Raw genomic sequence first — 20,769 nt, 5'->3', positions numbered from 1 at the left:
ATTCGCTACAATGTATTAAGGATTTATGCCAAGATATTTTAATATTTGCTACAATGTGTCGCCTTCAAGAAAATAATTACTACATTCACAATTAAATACTCTTGGATTAAATACAATATCACTACTCTATTAGGCGACGCAGGGCAGATTTTGGCAGTATGTCAAAATACCCACGCTGACACTTGATCTGTGTGCATAACAGTTGGGGTTCCTGCTATATTTGTCACAAGCTGTGTTTGCTTCCTTGGTTAGCCTGTCAAAAACACTGTCAATGGTCGCCCTGAATCGACGTTGCTGGGGGAGTTATTGAATAATTTATCACCAAGGTAAACTTAACCAGTGTTATAATAAGTAATATGTCTAGTCATAATTATAGCAAATAAATGGGAAACTCCAGCATAGTTTAAATGGTGTGTTGAGTTTATGTGTACAGCATGCCTGATCCATGTTTTGACAGATGTCCAGGATGTTAGAGAAGCACAGCTTCTTTAACTGTCGTTTCATCATCACTGTGTACAGTCCTTTCTGATTCTGAAGTGTTTTTCTGAACATTCTGACTATGAATCATACTTGTTTTGATTGCAAATAATGAACTCCCTGCATGGTTTCTATAAGTTAACTAATTGAAGATGTATACTTATTTTTAAAGCTACATAAAGCATGTCATCATATTTACACAAGTGATTGACTGGTTGGTTAGTGTTGGGTAAATAGAACATCAAAACATTTTTACAATACCTACTTCCAGTGGGATTCTGGTCCTTAGTGGAAAAATATTCATCTTAGATTTTGTGTTTTATAGTACAGTCCACAGTACCTCCAGACCTGTCCCCTCTCCACCCTCCTCCCATCATGGACCTGTACGAGGTCTTCACAGGAAGCAGGCTGGATGTCATCACCGAGGAGGTGCTGAGTGGAGATGAGGAGCACCAGGAGGAGGTGAATGAGGAGGAGGTGAACAGGGATCTCCCTACCAAAGAGGCCTTCGTAGTGGTGTCAGAGAAGGCAGAGACTAGAACCTTCCAGCGTTTCTCCACGGATACAAATGACTCTCTGAGGTCCGTAATACAATACTTGAATGCTTTTGGTCCATTTGCACGGATATTCTTTATTTTTTTGCTGTCACAGTACGCATCCTGACACACAACACAAACATCACAGGCTGGGAGGGGTACTTAGGGGTAATAATAATAATAATATGCCATTTAGCAGACGCTTTTATCCAAAGCGACTTACAGTCATGTGTGCATACATTTTTCACGTATGGGTGGTCCCGGGGATCGAACCCACTACCCTGGCATTACAAGCGCCATGCTCTACCAATTGAGCAACAGAGGACCAAAGTGCCTCGCTCAAGTGCACAACAGCGGTAGGTAGTGTATGGGATCCTCCGGCCGCCGGCTCACTCCCTGCAGATTTCCCCACAGGCAGCTCAGGGGTTCGAACGGGCAAACCTCTGGTTACTGGCCTGCCTCTCTAACCTCAAGGCTACCGCCACCCCCACCCCCGGTGTGTAATGCACTATGCAATCTTTGCATGACATGTTGCATGTCTGTCTGCATCCATTTATTTAAGCTGACAAATGCATTATGATGCATAAATAATTTCCTCAATGGATACAATAAAGCAATCATCATCAGGTTTGAGGCGTACGTCCCGTCTTCAGATGAGGAGGGAACTCCATCACCTGACAGCTCTGTGGACGGACATGATGACGTGTTTGAGGAGCACAAGAAGTCGGAGGTAGGGGAGGGTGTGAGTGTGTTGAGTCGGGGGTAGGGGAGGGTGTGTGTGTGTTGAGTCGGAGGTAGGGGAGGGTGTGTGTGTTGAGTCGGAGGTAGGGGAGGGTGTGTGTGTTGAGTTGGAGGTAGGGGAGGGTGTGTGTGTTGAGTCGGAGGTAGGGGAGGGTGTGTGTGTGTTGAGTCGGAGGTAGGGGAGGGTGTGAGTGTTGAGTCGGAGGTAGGGGAGGGTGTGTGTGTGTGTGTGCTCTCCTGCCAACAACAGCAGTTAGCGAGAGCACAAACAGATTTGCACTCAGGCTACCCTTGACCCTTAATTTCTTCCGTACCTTCAGAACAAGGTGAATAACATCAGGACTAAGCTGGAGGAGAAGGTGGTGGAGATGGAGAACTTTGCAGGACATCTAGAAGAGATCTTCCTAACTGTTGAGGTACAACAACCACTATTACTGACACAACAACCACATTACACACACATAACAAAGACACAGCCATAGGTTTTGAAACATGGATCTGTGAGACCCTGATCATCACTTAATGAAACGGTTTCATATTTTTTCAGGATAATTTTGGTCGTCAGGAGCAGCACCTGGAGCAGCACTACAACGACGTTCTGCAGACGTTGTCCCAGCGTTACGACGAGCGAGCCGCAGCGCTGGGGGAGGAGAAGAAGAGGAAGTTGGAGGCCTTGTACACTCAGCTGCTGGGCTGCGGACGCACCCTGGATGCATCCAAGGACCTGATTGAGACCGCCCAGGAACTGTACCGCACCGAGGACAAACGACTCTTTCTACAGGTCTGTTGTAGTGGGTCGTCCGAATTATTTTTTCAAGATTAAATCATTGAATTGCTAATATAACTTCATAATTTGAAATAACTTGTACATTTATGATAACTTTGTTTGCTATGAGTTATGTTAAACACTCAGTAGTCAGTTTATTAATTTTTTATTTTGCTGGACCCCAGGAAGAGTAGATGTAATGGGGATCCATAATAAATACAAATACCAGGCTCAAATTCGCTTAGATCACTCATTTTGCCCATTCTAACGTTCAATCGAACAGTAACTGAATGCCTCGATGCCTGCTTTATATAGCAAGCCGCGTGACTCACTATCTGTAGGAGGGAACCATTTTCGTGAACGGGGTGGTGTACCTAATAAACGGTGTATATTCTGTGGTCTTTGTGATGTTTTAATCTGGCAGTTAAAGGTTTTATGAACCTTAAAATGTTAATGACCACTGGAGGAGTTGACTTTTGATGTTGTGAACTTTCCATTGACAGGCTGTTATGCCCACCATGAAGAGGTGAGGTACTGAAAGGAGACTAACACTACAACAGAACTATACTATACTAAACTATACTAAACTATACTATACTATACTATACTATACTATACTATACTATACTATACTATACTATACCGTAAGGAGACTAACATTGCTAGCCTGAGAGTATAACATAACTAGCCTGGTCCCAGATCCATTTTAGCCTGGTTTTATCTGTTTGTGCTCTTGCCAACGTGCTAGATCCATTTGTGCTATCTTACCATCGTTGCATGACCATGACCACAGGAGTTGGCAAGGCACAAACAGATCTGGCACCAGGCTATAACAGAACAATTATACGTGTCTGTTTATAATGGCATGGTAGTGCAGTGAGTCTGGTTAATAACAGTGTCATCCAGTGATTTGCAGTGAACCGTGTAACAGCCTGATTAGGAGTGTTTCATGAGGATAATATATCTGTTTATGTTTGATGTCATCAACGCTCATTCATTTACATTTTTTACAGTTTAGTCATTTAGCAGACGCTCTTATCCAGAGCGACTTACAGTTAGTGAGTGGATACATTATCATACTGGAGGCCTTATACAGTCTGTGTTCTGAAACCAAAATAGTTTCTGATCCTAATTAGCCAACTAATTCAACTAATTCAAATTAAGCAGTATAATTAATGTGTTTGATGTTGAAGAGGGTTTGTTGACATAGCTTATGTTTTGACTAGCATGATGGCGCATGATGCTACATCCAATGTTCATTTCAGTGTAGTTTTAGGGAGGCTCTGTTCAGAAGGTTGCGACGTTACAAAACATTTGGATAGAAATCCATTTTGTAGAACAGGTATGATTTTTCGTCGTGTAGAATTCGACATCGTGTCAGCTCTATTCATTCCATTTCTATATGCAACGTTCTGAACGTTTCATCTCATTGAATACAAGTATGTTTGCTGACAGGTGTTTGTTTGTCAAATCACAATCAAGGAGTTTGCTGACTTGGGTGTGTTTGTCCAATCAGAATCAAGGTTTTTGCTGATTGATGTTTTGTTTGCCTAATCAGAATTGAGGAGTTTGCGAAGGAGAAGCCTGACCTGACGCTGATGACCACTCTGGAGTTTGACAGGCCCCTCGCCAACCTGTCAGACGTCAAGACCATGATGGACTCCATCAACATCGTACCAGGTCTGATCAATCAATCAATCAACCCATCCTTCTATCCACCCACCCATCCATCCACCACAGGAGGTTGGTGGCACCTTAATTGGGAGGATGGGCTCGTGGTAATGGCTGGAGCGGAATCAGTGGAATGGTAGCAAATATTTCAAACACGTGGTTTCCATGGTTTCCATTCCATTCTCTCTGTTCCAGCCAATATTATGAGCCGTCCTCCCTTCAGCAGCCTCCACTGCCACCCACCCACCCATCCATCCATCCATCCATCCATCCATCCATCCATCCATCCACCCATCCATCCATCCATCCATCCACCCACCCACCAATTTGATTAATAAGTTAGTCCAAGGGCCAGCTATCTAAACTTGTAGTAATCATGGTTGAATATCTGACCGGGGGTCCCCCATTGATTTTGTTAGTCACTCTCACACAGGTATCATATTAAACACTGCAAACATTTCTCTCCATCCTATGGCAAAATGAGTAGAATTGCATGAAATGTGTTATAAAATTGCTAAATCTTCTCTCCACCCATGGTAAAATGTGTAGATCTGCAACATTCTTGCTTTAAAACTAACACATTTTCTCTACGCCCATGGCAAAATGTGTAGAATTGCAGGAAATTAACTCTAAAACTTTTCCTCTCCACTGTCAAGAGGGGGGCTGCTAAAATGTTTTGCTCGCAAGGTGGGGGGGTATGGATGTGGGTACGCAGACCCGCGAGCCACTGCAGGCCCCCGATGAGTTCAGATGTTTTGTGGCCCCCACCCCCATCAAAGTTGCCCATCCCTGATTTAGACCATGAGTATGAGTTTGGAACAGAATAGAGCAGAGCCCCGGAGAAATCATTCCAGACTCCAACCTGTACGTCTATATATATATATATATATATATATATATATATATATATATATATATATATATATGTGGAGGTTCGCTAGGGGAGTTTGGTTGCTTAGAAACAAACGACTTCGATGCAAAGTGATTTCATTTCTCTGAGTATTTAATTACATAGGGCCACTGGAGTGACGAGTCAGGAACTTTTGAGTGATGCTTTCATTCTGCTAAAGTTTGACTGAGTCAATGGCTGTGTCCCAAATGTCACCCTATTCCCTATGTAGTGCACTGCTATACACTACGTTGGACCAGAGCCTATTTGTCAAAAGCAGTACACTACATAGGGAACAGGGTGCCATTTGGAACACAGGCAATCTCCATACTGCTTCTGTCGCTAATGATTGTAGAGGCTGGCTGTGATATCAGTCTGTCTGAAGAGAGATTATGGCTGTGATGTCAGTCTGTCTGAAGAGAGATTATGGCTGTGACGTCAGTCTGTCTGAAGAGAGATTATGGCTGTGACGTCAGTCTGTCTGAAGAGAGATAATGGCTGTGATTATCAGTCTGTCTGAAGAGAGATTATGGCTGTGACGTCAGTCTGTCTGAAGAGAGATTATGGCTGTGATGTCAGTCTGTCTGAAGAGAGATAATGGCTGTGATTATCAGTCTGTCTGAAGAGAGATTATGGCTGTGATGTCAGTCTGTCTGAAGAGAGATAATGGCTGTGATTATCAGTCTGTCTGAAGAGAGATTATGGCTGTGATGTCAGTCTGTCTGAAGAGAGATAATGGCTGTGATTATCAGTCTGTCTGAAGAGAGATTATGGCTGTGATGTCAGTCTGTCTGAAGAGAGATAATGGCTGTGATTATCAGTCTGTCTGAAGAGAGATTATGGCTGTGATGTCAGTCTGTCTGAAGAGAGATAATGGCTGTGATTATCAGTCTGTCTGAAGAGAGATTATGGCTGTGATGTCAGTCTGTCTGAAGAGAGATTATGGCTGTGATGTCAGTCTGTCTGAAGAGAGATTATGGCTGTGACGTCAGTCTGTCTGAAGAGAGATTATGGCTGTGATGTCAGTCTGTCTGAAGAGAGATAATGGCTGTGATTATCAGTCTGTCTGAAGAGAGATTATGTCTGTGATGTCAGTCTGTCTGAAGAGAGATAATGGCTGTGATTATCAGTCTGTCTGAAGAGATATTATGGCTGTGATGTCAGTCTGTCTGAAGAGAGATTATGTCTGTGATGTCAGTCTGTCTGAAGAGAGATAATGGCTGTGATTATCAGTCTGTCTGAAGAGATATTATGGCTGTGATGTCAGTCTGTCTGAAGAGAGATTATGTCTGTGATGTCAGTCTGTCTGAAGAGAGATAATGGCTGTGATTATCAGTCTGTCTGAAGAGATATTATGGCTGTGATGTCAGTCTGTCTGAAGAGAGATTATGTCTGTGATGTCAGTCTGTCTGAAGAGAGATTATGGCTGTGATGTCAGTCTGTCTGAAGAGAGATTATGTCTGTGATGTCAGTCTGTCTGAAGATAGATTATGTCTGTAATGTCAGTCTGTCTGAAGATAGATTATGGCTGTAATGTCAGTCTGTCTGAAGATAGATTATGTCTGTGATGTCAGTCTGTCTGAAGATAGATTATGGCTGTAATGTCAGTCTGTCTGAAGATAGATTATGGCTGTAATGTCAGTCTGTCTGAAGATAGATTATGGCTGTAATGTCAGTCTGTCTGAAGATAGATTATGTCTGTGACGTCAGTCTGTCTGAAGAGAGATTATGTCTGTAATGTCAGTCTGTCTGAAGAGAGATTATGTCTGTGATGTCAGTCTGTCTGAAGAGAGATTATGGCTGTAATGTCAGTCTGTCTGAAGATAGATTATGGCTGTAATGTCAGTCTGTCTGAAGATAGATTATGTCTGTGACGTCAGTCTGTCTGAAGAGAGATTATGTCTGTGATGTCAGTCTGTCTGAAGATAGATTATGGCTGTAATGTCAGTCTGTCTGAAGATAGATTATGGCTGTAATGTCAGTCTGTCTGAAGATAGATTATGTCTGTGATGTCAGTCTGTCTGAAGAGAGATTATGTCTGTGATGTCAGTAGATACTGAGTTGTAGAACGATGCTGGTTGTGTAACGTCTGCCTGACTGACTGAATGTAGAGTCTGCATCCCAAATGGTCGTCACAGACAGACTCTAGTCTGTCTCAAATGACACCCTATCCCTATATAGTGCACTACCTTTGACCAGGGCCCGTAGGGATCTAGTCCAAAGTACTGCACTACAGGGAATAGGGTGTCATTTGGGACAGACTAGAGTCTGTCTGTGACGACCATTTGGGATGCAGACTCTACATTCAGTCAGTCAGGCAGCTGTGATTCACTTGGTGACTCACCTCAGACAGCTTTGTTTGGTTTCTCAGAATCTCTGATTCCACAGAAGGACACACACTTGAGAGAAGTAAAAAAAAATATATATATATAAATTGGAATAAAATGGTCTTAATAATGTCCTTTGTGTTTAAAATTGGCTGTAGGGAGAGCGCAGTGTGAAAATCAATAACTCATCAATGAAATTGAGACGTAGTATTATGTTGTCACAGTCACTTAGAAAAAGTGGCAAGACCATGAAACAAACCTCTGTGGAGATTCTTTTTCAAGTAATGATGATGATGATGCAGCATTGTGGCGATCCTCTGAGTGTTACAAGCCACGTTACAATTCCCACTAAATGGGTTAACCCTATCGGTGCGACGCGTAGGTTTTTTTTGCCTTTCACTCCAGCGACCCGGGTTCGATTCCCTGTCCCGCCATTCGCTACAGTATGTATGGGGCGGCAGGTAGCTTAGTGGTTAAGAGCGTTGTGCCAGTAACCGAAAGGTCGCTGGTTCTAATCCCCGAGCTGACTAGGTGAAAAAATCTGTCGATGTGCCCTTGAGCAAGGCACTTAACCCTAATTGCTCCTGTAAGTCGCTCTGGATAAGAGCGTCTGCTAAATGACTAAAATGTACAAATGTAAATGTAAAAATAAAACATCAATGCAGTACAACCTAATTCACATAAAGGTGTTCCTCTCTCCTTGTGATGTCACCATCATGGTTATGGTTTTCATCTTGATGTGATATCATGTGATTGTAATGTGATGTGATATCATGTGATTGTAATGTGATGTGATATCATGTGATTGTAATGTGATGTGATATCATGTGATTGTAATGTGATGTGATATCATGTGATTGTAATGTGATGTGATATCATGTGATTGTAATGTGATGTGATTGTAATGTGATTGTAATGTGATTCCAGCCCCATCTGCCCCGGTCATCAACCCCCAGGTGTCTAACTCGGCCACGCCGACTTCTCTGCGTGTGTGTTGGAGCCTGTTCTCAGACGACTCTGTGGAGTACTATGAGCTCTACTACAGACCTGTCCTGGAGGACACACCGGCTGCAGACAGCACCAAGGGACCTGACGGTAGCAACTAGTACAACCAGAACCAGTAGAACATAGAATCAGAACATAGAATCAGGACAGAGAATCAGAACATAAAATCAGGACATAGAATCAGAACATAGAATCAGGACATAGAATCTGAACATAGAATCAGGACATAGAATCAGAACATAGAATCAGGACATAGAATCTGAACATAGAATCAGGACATAGAATCAGAACATAGAATCAGAACAGAGAATCAGAACATAAAATCAGGACATAAAATCTGAACATAAAATCAGGACATAAAATCTGAACATAAAATCAGGACATAGAATCAGAACAAAAGACCAGAACATAGAATCAGGACATGGAATCTGAACATAGAATCTGAAAATAGAATCAGTATTCAGAACCTGTAAAACATAGAATCAGATCATAGAATCAGAACATAGAATCAGAACATAACATAGACAGACATTCCAGTTCAATGTTTCATGACATTATGGACCAACATGGAGACAATATATTGGGTGTACTATTTGGAATGTTCAATCTCTCTCTGAGGGGATTCATTGAATCTAATCGAATCAACTCTTCCTCTATGAGGGAGTTATGGTTACTTTACTTAAAACCAACAGGTATAACGCTTTAATAATGCTTTATAATGCATTGCTATAATGTTCTAAATGATTTAACTGAGTTGTCTCTCCTCCTCAGTGTCTAATGTGAAGGTGAAGGAAACCCACTGTAGTGTAGGAGACCTGCTGCCTAACGCGCAGTATGAGTTCCGGGTCACAGCTACCAACACCACAGGCATCAGCCCTGCCAGTGAGAAGGCTGTCTACATGACAGGTGAAACCATGGACCTGTTACAGGGAACACTAGATGGCTTGTAACACCACTTTCAAACTGACAAACATGAACCAACCCAGTGTTTTTTCAATAGGAATGTGTCAGAGGAAAGCACAACTGAATGGGTTGCACTATTTTAATGTTGTGCTCTCTCTCTCTCTCTCTCTCTCTCGCTCTCTCTCTTTAACCCCCACGTATCTCCCTCTCTCTCCCTCCTCTCCTCCCCCTCCAGTCCCCTCTCCACCATTCATCAGACAGAGGGAGTGCAGCAGTTGTCCGGAAGCCGCTCTGATTCGCTGGGAGTCAAGAAACACCAACCCAGTGGACTCCTACACCGTAGAGCTGATTGAGACAGGCACTGATGGACAGAGTGGGGTCACTGAGTAAGAAACAGACACATGCACTTGCACACCCCCACACACATAAACACACACACATAAACACACACACATAAACACACCCCCACACACATAAACACACACACATAAACACACACACATAAACACACCCCCACACACGCACATACGCCTGCAAGCACACACACACATAAACACACACAAACACACACACATAAACACACACACACATAAACACACACACATGAACACACGAACATACGCCTGCAAGCACACACATAAACACACACACATAAACACACACACATGAACACACACACATAAACACACACACATAAACACACCCCCACACACGCACATACGCCTGCAAGCACACACACACATAAACACACACACATAAACACACACACATAAACACACACACATGAACACACACACATGAACACACACACACATAAACACACACACATAAACACACACACATAAACACACACACACATAAACACACACACATAAACACAAACACATAAACATGCTCGTAACTTTCTATTAATCCTGAAGTTTCAATATAAAATGAGAATTTTAATCCACTTCCTGAATTGACTAAACTGAAAAAGAGTTGACATCAATCCTGCTCCCCATTGGTTCTACATTTACATTTACATTTTAGTCATTTAGCAGACGCTCTTATCCAGAGCGACTTACAGGAGCTCCCTGCAGGTCTGTAATGTGATTGGTTCTCCCTGCAGGTCTGTAATGTGATAGGTTCTCCCTGCAGGTCTGTAATGTGATTGGTTCTCCCTGCAGGTCTGTAATGTGATTGGTTCTCCCTGCAGGTCTGTAATGTGATTGGTTTTCCTTCCTGGTCTATAATGTGATTGGTTCTCCCTCCTGATCTATAATGTGATTGGTTCTCCCTGCAGGTCTGTAATGTGATTGGTTCTCTCTCCTGGTCTGTAATGTGATTGGTTCTCCCTCCTGGTCTATAATGTGATTAGTTCTCCCTCCTGGTCTATAATGTGATTGGTTCTCCCTCCTGGTCTATAATGTGATTGGTTCTCCCTCCTGGTCTATAATGTGATTGGTTCTCCCTCCTGATCTATAATGTGATTGGTTCTCCCTGCAGGTATGTAATGTGATTGGTTCTCTCTCCTGGTCTGTAATGTGATTGGTTCTCCCTCCTGGTCTATAATGTGATTAGTTCTCCCTCCTGGTCTATAATGTGATTGGTTCTCCCTCCTGGTCTATAATGTGATTGGTTCTCCCTGCAGGTCTGTAATGTGATTGGTTCTCCCTGCAGGTCTGTAATGTGATTGGTTCTCCCTGCAGGTCTGTAATGTGATAGGTTCTCCCTGTAGGTCTGTAATGTGATTGGTTCTCCCTGCAGGTCTGTAATGTGATTGGTTCTCCCTGCAGGTCTGTAATGTGATTGGTTCTCTCTCCTGGTCTGTAATGTGATTGGTTCTCCCTCCTGGTCTATAATGTGATTAGTTCTCCCTCCTGGTCTATAATGTGATTGGTTCTCCCTCCTGGTCTATAATGTGATTGGTTCTCCCTCCTGGTCTATAATGTGATTGGTTCTCCCTCCTGATCTATAATGTGATTGGTTCTCCCTGCAGGTATGTAATGTGATTGGTTCTCTCTCCTGGTCTGTAATGTGATTGGTTCTCCCTCCTGGTCTATAATGTGATTAGTTCTCCCTCCTGGTCTATAATGTGATTGGTTCTCCCTCCTGGTCTATAATGTGATTGGTTCTCCCTGCAGGTCTGTAATGTGATTGGTTCTCCCTGCAGGTCTGTAATGTGATTGGTTCTCCCTGCAGGTCTGTAATGTGATAGGTTCTCCCTGTAGGTCTGTAATGTGATTGGTTCTCCCTGCAGGTCTGTAATGTGATTGGTTCTCCCTGCAGGTCTGTAATGTGATTGGTTTTCCCTCCTGGTCTATAATGTGATTGGTTCTCCCTCCTGATCTATAATGTGATTGGTTCTCCCTGCAGGTCTGTAATGTGATTGGTTCTCCCTCCTGGTCTATAATGTGATTGGTTCTCCCTCCTGGTCTATAATGTGATTGGTTCTCCCTCCTGATCTATAATGTGATTGGTTCTCCCTGCAGGTCTGTAATGTGATTGGTTCTCTCTCCTGGTCTGTAATGTGATTGGTTCTCCCTCCTGGTCTATAATGTGATTGGTTCTCCCTCCTGGTCTATAATGTGATTGGTTCTCCCTGCAGGTCTGTAATGTGATTGGTTCTCCCTGCAGGTCTGTAATGTGATTGGTTCTCCCTGCAGGTCTGTAATGTGATTGGTTCTCCCTGCAGGTCCATCGTGGCTGTTCCTACCTGTGAGAGTCTGATTCAGCTGCAGTCAGGAAGACAGTACCTCATCTACGTCAGAGCTGTCAACATCGGAGGACCCAGTGAAAGGAGCGAGGCTTTTACCGTCTCTACAACAGGTGACAGGAGAGACCCCATGGACTGAAGCTGTAGCATGTATAGTTGTCAAGACCAGACAGTGAGGTTGTTACTGTTTTATAGTTGTCAAGACCAGACAGTGAGGTTGTTACTGTGTTTTATAGTTGTCAAGACCAGACAGTGAGGTTGTTACTGTTTTATAGTTGTCAAGACCAGACAGTGAGGTTGTTACTGTGTTTTATAGTTGTCAAGACCAGACAGTGAGGTTGTTACTGTGTTTTATAGTTGTCAAGACCAGACAGTGAGGTTGTTACTGTGTTTTATAGTTGTCAAGACCAGACAGTGAGGTTGTTACTGTGTTTTATAGTTGTCAAGACCAGACAGTGAGGTTGTTACTGTGTTTTATAGTCGTCAAGACCAGACAGTGAGGTTGTTACTGTTTTATAGTTGTCAAGACCAGACAGTGAGGTTGTTACTGTGTTTTATAGTTGTCAAGACCAGACAGTGAGGTTGTTACTGTGTTTTATAGTTGTCAAGACCAGACAGTGAGGCTGTTACTGTGTTTTATAGTTGTCAAGACCAGACAGTGAGGTTGTTACTGTGTTTTATAGTTGTCAAGACCAGACAGTGAGGTTGTTAGTGTGTTTTATAGTTGTCAAGACCAGACAGTGAGGTTGTTAATGTGTTTTATAGTTGTCAAGACCAGACAGTGAGGTTGTTACTGTGTTTTATAGTTGTCAAGACCAGACAGTGAGGTTGTTACTGTGTTTTATAGTTGTCAAGACCAGACAGTGAGGTTGTTACTGTGTTTTATAGTTGTCAAGACCAGACAGTGAGGTTGTTACTGTGTTTTATAGTTGTCAAGACCAGACAGTGAGGTTGTTACTGTGTTTTATAGTTGTCAAGACCAGACAGTGAGGTTGTTACTGTGTTTTATAGTTGTCAAGACCAGACAGTGAGGTTGTTACTGTGTTTTATAGTTGTCAAGACCAGACAGTGAGGTTGTTACTGTGTTTTATAGTTGTCAAGACCAGACAGTGAGGTTGTTACTGTGTTTTATAGTTGTCAAGACCAGACAGTGAGGCTGTTACTGTGTTTTATAGTTGTCAAGACCAGACAGTGAGGTTGTTAGTGTGTTTTATAGTTGTCAAGACCAGACAGTGAGGTTGTTACTGTGTTTTATAGTTGTCAAGACCAGACAGTGAGGTTGTTACTGTGTTTTATAGTTGTCAAGACCAGACAGTGAGGTTGTTACTGTGTTTTATAGTTGTCAAGACCAGACAGTGAGGTTGTTACTGTGTTTTATAGTTGTCAAGACCAGACAGTGAGGTTGTTACTGTGTTTTATAGTTGTCAAGACCAGACAGTGAGGTTGTTACTGTGTTTTATAGTTGTCAAGACCAGACAGTGAGGTTGTTACTGTGTTTTATAGTTGTCAAGACCAGACAGTGAGGTTGTTACTGTGTTTTATAGTTGTCAAGACCAGACAGTGAGGTTGTTACTGTGTTTTATAGTTGTCAAGACCAGTGAGGTTGTTACTGTGTTTTATAGTTGTCAAGACCAGACAGTGAGGTTGTTAGTGTGTTTTATAGTTGTCAAGACCAGACAGTGAGGTTGTTACTGTGTTTTATAGTTGTCAAGACCAGACAGTGAGGTTGTTACTGTGTTTTATAGTTGTCAAGACCAGACAGTGAGGTTGTTACTGTGTTTTATAGTTGTCAAGACCAGTGAGGTTGTTACTGTGTTTTATAGTTGTCAAGACCAGACAGTGAGGTTGTTACTGTGTTTTATAGTTGTCAAGACCAGACAGTGAGGTTGTTACTGTGTTTTATAGTTGTCAAGACCAGTGAGGTTGTTACTGTGTTTTATAGTTGTCAAGACCAGACAGTGAGGTTGTTAGTGTGTTTTATAGTTGTCAAGACCAGACAGTGAGGCTGTTACTGTGTTTTATAGTTGTCAAGACCAGACAGTGAGGTTGTTACTGTGTTTTATAGTTGTCAAGACCAGACAGTGAGGTTGTTACTGTGTTTTATAGTTGTCAAGACCAGACAGTGAGGCTGTTAGTGTGTTTTATAGTTGTCAAGACCAGACAGTGAGGTTGTTAGTGTGTTTTATAGTTGTCAAGACCAGACAGTGAGGTTGTTACTGTGTTTTATAGTTGTCAAGACCAGACAGTGAGGTTGTTACTGTGTTTTATAGTTGTCAAGACCAGACAGTGAGGTTGTTACTGTGTTTTATAGTTGTCAAGACCAGACAGTGAGGCTGTTAGTGTGTTTTATAGTTGTCAAGACCAGACAGTGAGGTTGTTAGTGTGTTTTATAGTTGTCAAGACCAGACAGTGAGGTTGTTACTGTGTTTTATAGTTGTCAAGACCAGACAGTGAGGTTGTTACTGTGTTTTATAGTTGTCAAGACCAGACAGTGAGGTTGTTACTGTGTTTTATAGTTGTCAAGACCAGACAGTGAGGCTGTTACTGTGTTTTATAGTTGTCAAGACCAGACAGTGAGGTTGGTAGTGTGTTATATAGTTGTCAAGACCAGACAGTGAGGTTGGTAGTGTGTTATATAGTTGTCAAGACCAGACAGTGAGGTTGTTACTGTGTTTTATAGTTGTCAAGACCAGTGAGGTTGTTAGTGTGTTTTATAGTTGTCAAGACCAGACAGTGAGGTTGTTAGTGTGTTTTATAGTTGTCAAGACCAGACAGTGAGGTTGTTACTGTGTTTTATAGTTGTCAAGACCAGACAGTGAGGTTGTTACTGTGTTTTATAGTTGTCAAGACCAGACAGTGAGGTTGTTACTGTGTTTTATAGTTGTCAAGACCAGACAGTGAGGTTGTTAGTGTGTTATATAGTTGTCAAGACCAGACAGTGAGGTTGTTAGTGTGTTTTATAGTTGTCAAGACCAGACAGTGAGGTTGTTACTGTGTTTTATAGTTGTCAAGACCAGACAGTGAGGTTGTTACTGTGTTTTATAGTTGTCAAGACCAGACAGTGAGGTTGTTAGTGTGTTTTATAGTTGTCAAGACCAGACAGTGAGGTTGTTAGTGTGTTTTATAGTTGTCAAGACCAGACAGTGAGGTTGTTAGTGTGTTTTATAGTTGTCAAGACCAGACAGTGAGGTTGTTACTGTGTTTTATAGTTGTCAAGACCAGACAGTGAGGTTGTTACTGTGTTTTATAGTTGTCAAGACCAGACAGTGAGGTTGTTACTGTGTTTTATAGTTGTCAAGACCAGACAGTGAGGTTGTTACTGTGTTTTATAGTTGTCAAGACCAGACAGTGAGGTTGTTACTGTGTTTTATAGTTGTCAAGACCAGACAGTGAGGTTGTTACTGTGTTTTATAGTTGTCAAGACCAGACAGTGAGGTTGTTACTGTGTTTTATAGTTGTCAAGACCAGACAGTGAGGTTGTTAGTGTGTTTTATAGTTGTCAAGACCAGACAGTGAGGTTGTTACTGTGTTTTATAGTTGTCAAGACCAGACAGTGAGGTTGTTACTGTGTTTTATAGTTGTCAAGACCAGACAGTGAGGTTGTTACTGTGTTTTATAGTTGTCAAGACCAGACAGTGGGGCTGTTACTGTGTTTTATAGTTGTCAAGACCAGACAGTGAGGTTGTTACTGTGTTTTATAGTTGTCAAGACCAGACAGTGAGGCTGTTACTGTGTTTTATAGTTGTCAAGACCAGACAGTGAGGTTGGTAGTGTGTTATATAGTTGTCAAGACCAGACAGTGAGGTTGTTACTGTGTTTTATAGTTGTCAAGACCAGTGAGGTTGTTACTGTGTTTTATAGTTGTCAAGACCAGACAGTGAGGTTGTTAGTGTGTTTTATAGTTGTCAAGACCAGACAGTGAGGTTGTTAGTGTGTTTTATAGTTGTCAAGACCAGACAGTGAGGTTGTTAGTGTGTTTTATAGTTGTCAAGACCAGACAGTGAGGCTGTTACTGTGTTTTATAGTTGTCAAGACCAGACAGTGAGGTTGTTACTGTGTTTTATAGTTGTCAAGACCAGACAGTGAGGTTGTTACTGTGTTTTATAGTTGTCAAGACCAGACAGTGAGGTTGTTACTGTGTTTTATAGTTGTCAAGACCAGACAGTGAGGCTGTTAGTGTGTTTTATAGTTGTCAAGACCAGACAGTGAGGCTGTTACTGTGTTTTATAGTTGTCAAGACCAGACAGTGAGGTTGTTACTGTGTTTTATAGTTGTCAAGACCAGACAGTGAGGTTGTTAGTGTGTTATATAGTTGTCAAGACCAGACAGTGAGGTTGTTAGTGTGTTTTATAGTTGTCAAGACCAGACAGTGAGGTTGTTACTGTGTTTTATAGTTGTCAAGACCAGACAGTGAGGTTGTTAGTGTGTTTTATAGTTGTCAAGACCAGACAGTGAGGTTGTTAGTGTGTTTTATAGTTGTCAAGACCAGACAGTGAGGTTGTTACTGTGTTTTATAGTTGTCAAGACCAGACAGTGAGGTTGTTAGTGTGTTTTATAGTTGTCAAGACCAGACAGTGAGGTTGTTACTGTGTTTTATAGTTGTCAAGACCAGACAGTGAGGTTGTTACTGTGTTTTATAGTTGTCAAGACCAGACAGTGAGGTTGTTACTGTGTGTGTGCAGGAACCATCTTCCACCTGCTGCAGGACACAGCCCACCCCTGTCTGTCCATCTCTGAGGACGGCTTCTCCATGTTCTACGGAGATGAGGAGCTCCCGCTCTCCGCCATGACCTTCGACGACAACACCTTCGCCAGGTAGACAAACCAACCAGGCGGTTTACACCTGCTGTACAGCTAATGGAGATCTGCTAATGACATGGATATTTACTGGATACATTTGAGTAATAACAATAGCTTTCTTTATATAGCATCTTTCAAAATTTAAACATCTGAAAATGTGAGTGTACTCATCCCATGATAGTGTGTGTGGTGTGTGTAGGTGTGTGTAGTGTGTGTAGGTGTGTAGGTGTGTGTAGTGTGTGTGTAGGTGTGTATGTTCTCCTCACTCTGATAGTGTGTATATTGTGTGTGTGTGTGTTTGGTCCAGGTGTGTAGCTGTGTTAGGGGACCTGATCCCTGTGCGAGGCAGACATTACTGGGAGGTGGAGGTGGAGGAGGACACAGAGTACAGGATTGGAGTGGCCTATGAAGATACTCAGAGAAACTCCTACCTGGGAGGAACAAACACGTCCTGGTGCATGAGACATGTCCTCACTCCCTCCAGGTGAGAATCCCCTAACCCTAGCTTAATGTCCACATCCCTGTTCAACCCTAACCTCAACCCGTCCAGGGGAGAATCCCTAACGCTAACCTAGCTATCACTAACTGTTACCTGGAAAGAAACAACATGTCCTCCCTTCCTCCAGGTAACGCTAACCCAACCCCTAACCCTCTAACCTAGCTATCACTAACTGTTACCTGGAAGGAAACAACATGTCCTCCCTTTCTTCCTCCAGGTAACGCTAACCAAACCCCTAACCTTCTAACCTAGCTATCACTAACTGTTACCTGGAAGGAAACAACATGTCCTCCCTTCCTTCCTCCAGGTAACGCTAACCAAACCCCTAACCCTCTAACCTAGCTATCACTAACTGTTACCTGGAAGGAAACAACATGTCCTCCCTTCCTCCCTCCAGGTAACAGACTGCTGTGATAGGTTACACAAGTGTTTCTCAACCCCCCCACACAATCACATCTAAATAACCTAATGGAGGTCCAGAGAAGCAGTTGATAGTTGAATCCAGTGTGTGAGTGCTGGTTTGGAAGTCTTGCCCTGCACAGACTGAGGCCTCCTACACACTACAATCACAACAAGGAAAAGGGAACATTTAAAAAGTCCTCAAACAGGACCTGTCAGCCTACTACTGGACAGACAGAGTTGGTAAACACTGTTCTAGAGGGCCGACTCCTGGCCTTGCTTTAAATTCAGCTGACGCACCACTACCACTGCATGGCTTCCCAGAGGGGAAATGGATGCTCATCTTCCCAGAGGGTCCACCACTACCACACACTGTCTGAAAAGTAGGCCAGCCAAGGAGATTTTTGCTCATTAAAATATCTCTCCCCTTCCTAAAGCGCTTGGCTTGCTTCTTCTCACATTTCGCCTCCTAAACCTTTTCTGAGACAGAAGTGACAAGTCAAGTTTTTATTTTTTTATTTTATTCCTGTGAAAAAAGCCCATGGAATACCATTCACCTTATAGCTGCTGTTGCCATAGCAACTATGCTAATCCTGGCACTAAACAGGACAGTGGAACTGTCACTTTACTAGGAGATCATTCACTGAGACATCTCAACATGAAACACCACCACCTCAGAGAGAGAGAGAGAGAGAGAGAGAGAATACCCACTGCCTACGCAGAACCTGACAACACACACTTCTCATATCCCCTGCTAATCCTCTCTTTGGCAGTGACAGGTTTTTTTTTTTTTGGGCACAGTGTTTGGTTGAGTATGTACATACTGTATCCCCATGGCACTGTTAGTTTAAGCTACTGGTGCGACGCCATTGTGGATTTGATTCCTGCATCAAGGGCCTCATATACTGTAACACTAAGGTCCGGTTTCATAAGGTTGATCTGGGACCAGGAAAAACCTAAGGTTTCGTTTCCCTGACAGAGATTAAGACTAGTCCTGGACTAAAAAGGTTATTTCAAGGGAGATTCTCAATTGATAATGACGTTTTGTCCAGGACTAGTCTAATCTGTGTCCGGGAAACCGTCCCGAAGTCTTTTAACTGTATGTCACTTTAAAGCGTCTGCTAAAAATGATTGTATTTACATTTACATTTAGCAGACGCTCTTATCCAGAGCGACTTACAAATTGGTGCATTCAACTTAGGATAGCCAGTGGGACAACCACCACTGGAGGAGAGGGGGTGTAGAAGGATTACTAATAGTATCCCAACACAGACATACCACGTCTGTAGGCTACATATTATGAATTAGTTAAGTTTAAGTCACAATACATGGAATGTGCTTAATGACATCAGTTTCCCCCTTCCTCCCCTCCCCTCCCCTCCATTCCATTCCATCTCCATCCAGACGCAAGTACGACTTCCTGACACATTCTTCTCCTTCAATATCATGTGCACTCAGTGGCCAGTTTATTAGGTACCACCCATCTAGTCCCGGGTCAGACCCTTTGCCTCCAGAACAGCCTGAATTCTTCGGGGCATTCAATTGTTGCTCAATTGGTATCAAGGGACCTAACGTGTGCCAGGAAAACATTCCCCACACCATTACACCACCGCCACCAGCCTGTACCGTTGACACCAGGCAGGATGGGTCCATGGACTCATGCTGCTTACGCCAAATCCTGACTCTGCCATCAGCATGATGCAACAGGAACTGGGATTCGTCGGACCAGGCAATTTTTTTCCACTCCTCTATTGTCCAGTGTTGGTGATCACATGCCCACTGGAGCCGCTGCTTCTTGTTTTTAGCTGATGAGAGTGAAACCCGGTGTGGTCGTCTGCTGCAAAAGCCCATCCATGACAAGGATCGACGAGTTGTGTGTTCCAAAATGCCGTTCTGCACACCACTGTTGTGCTGCGCCGTTATTTGTCTGTTTGTGGCCCTCCTGTTAGCTGGCACAATTCTTGCCATTCTCCTTCGACCTCTCGTCAACGAGCTGTTTTTTTTGTTGTTGCACCATTCTGGGTAAACCCTACACGTGCGTGTAAAGCCCAGGAGGCCTGCTGTTTCTGAGGTACTGGATCTGGCGTGCCTGGGAACCGACGATCATGCCACGCTTAAAGTCGCATAGGTCACTCGTTTTGCCCATTCTAACGTTCAATGGAACAGTAACTGAATGCCTTCGACGCCTGCTTTATTATAGCAAGCCACGGCCACGTGACTCACTGTCTGTAGGAGCGATCCATTTTCATGAACGGGGTGGTGTACCTAATAAAACTGTTTATATAGAAGGATATGATGTGTAACAAGTCACATAGAACCATCATTTTCTAAATTACATCATTACTTCCATTCTGTTTTCCCCTCCATTCGGTCTCCCCCCCCCTCCTCCGTTCTGTTTCCCCTCCCTCCTCCGTTCTGTCTCCCCCTTCCTCCCCTCTCTAGACACAAGTACGAGTTCCTCCACAGCGGCTGGAGCCCAGACATCCGGATAACGGTGAACCCAGTGAGGATAGGGCTCAGTCTGAACTATGAGAGAGGGATCCTGTCCTTCTTCAACGTAGACCTGGAACAACACCTCCACACCTTCTACTGTAGCTTCCTACACTACGTTCATCCCTGCTTTGCTCTGGACAACCCCGGGGCGCTCACTGTTCGCAATGGGGTAGCGGCACCGGAGTACGTCCACTTGGTCTGAGCTTACCTACCGTGATGCACATTAAAACACAAGTATACAGAATACAGGTGTATTGTCCATGGAAATGTTTTTCTGTTGTATGTTTTTTTAATTTCAACCCTCTGGACAACACTGCATGGTAGCGCCAAATTATACCACAAAAACATGATTTGACCCTTTTGTGTAAGTGGGTGAACAACCACATCTGAACAAAAACATTTATTTTATTTCAGTGGTTTAGACCAGGGTTTCCCAAACTCGGAGTACCACAACACTGCTAGACTAACATGAGGAAACCCTGGACTGGAGTACCACAACACTGCTAGACTAACATGAGGAAACCCTGGACTGGAGTACCACAACACTGCTAGACTAACATGAGGAAAC

The 20,769-nt window shown here is 43.1% G+C and overlaps 1 protein-coding gene across 1 annotated transcript; it reads left to right on the top strand.

Annotated features, from left to right (window-relative positions):
• Positions 1-119: 119 nt before the first annotated feature.
• On the top strand, positions 120-20,759 carry LOC311122125 (fibronectin type III and SPRY domain-containing protein 2-like). The gene is made up of 14 exons (XM_084196531.1): positions 120-326; positions 808-1,058; positions 1,641-1,743; positions 2,075-2,170; positions 2,302-2,535; positions 3,024-3,046; positions 4,079-4,200; positions 8,335-8,502; positions 9,184-9,318; positions 9,551-9,701; positions 11,990-12,123; positions 16,693-16,825; positions 17,118-17,294; positions 20,151-20,759. Exons 2-14 carry the CDS (start codon positions 853-855, stop codon positions 20,401-20,403), a joined length of 1,935 nt encoding a protein of 644 aa, XP_084052657.1. The 5' UTR covers positions 120-326; positions 808-852; the 3' UTR covers positions 20,404-20,759.
• Positions 20,760-20,769: the final 10 nt, after the last annotated feature.

Source organism: Coregonus lavaretus (assembly GCF_964263955.1).
Source record: "Coregonus lavaretus genome assembly, contig: HAP1_SCAFFOLD_1225, whole genome shotgun sequence".
In the NCBI taxonomy this organism is placed as follows: Eukaryota; Metazoa; Chordata; class Actinopteri; order Salmoniformes; family Salmonidae; genus Coregonus; species Coregonus lavaretus.
Note: the sequence above shows the minus strand (reverse complement) of the source record. Positions and strands in the feature narration are given on the sequence as shown.

Coding starts and splice junctions, on each gene's coding strand:
- LOC311122125 (XM_084196531.1), top strand. CDS start 853: ATGGACCTGTACGAGGTCTTCACAGGAAGCAGGCTGGATGTCATCACC. Junction 2,536..3,023: donor ACAAACGACTCTTTCTACAG/GTCTGTTGTAGT, acceptor TTCCATTGACAG/GCTGTTATGCCCACCATGAA. Junction 9,702..11,989: donor GGACAGAGTGGGGTCACTGA/GTAAGAAACAGA, acceptor TTCTCCCTGCAG/GTCCATCGTGGCTGTTCCTA.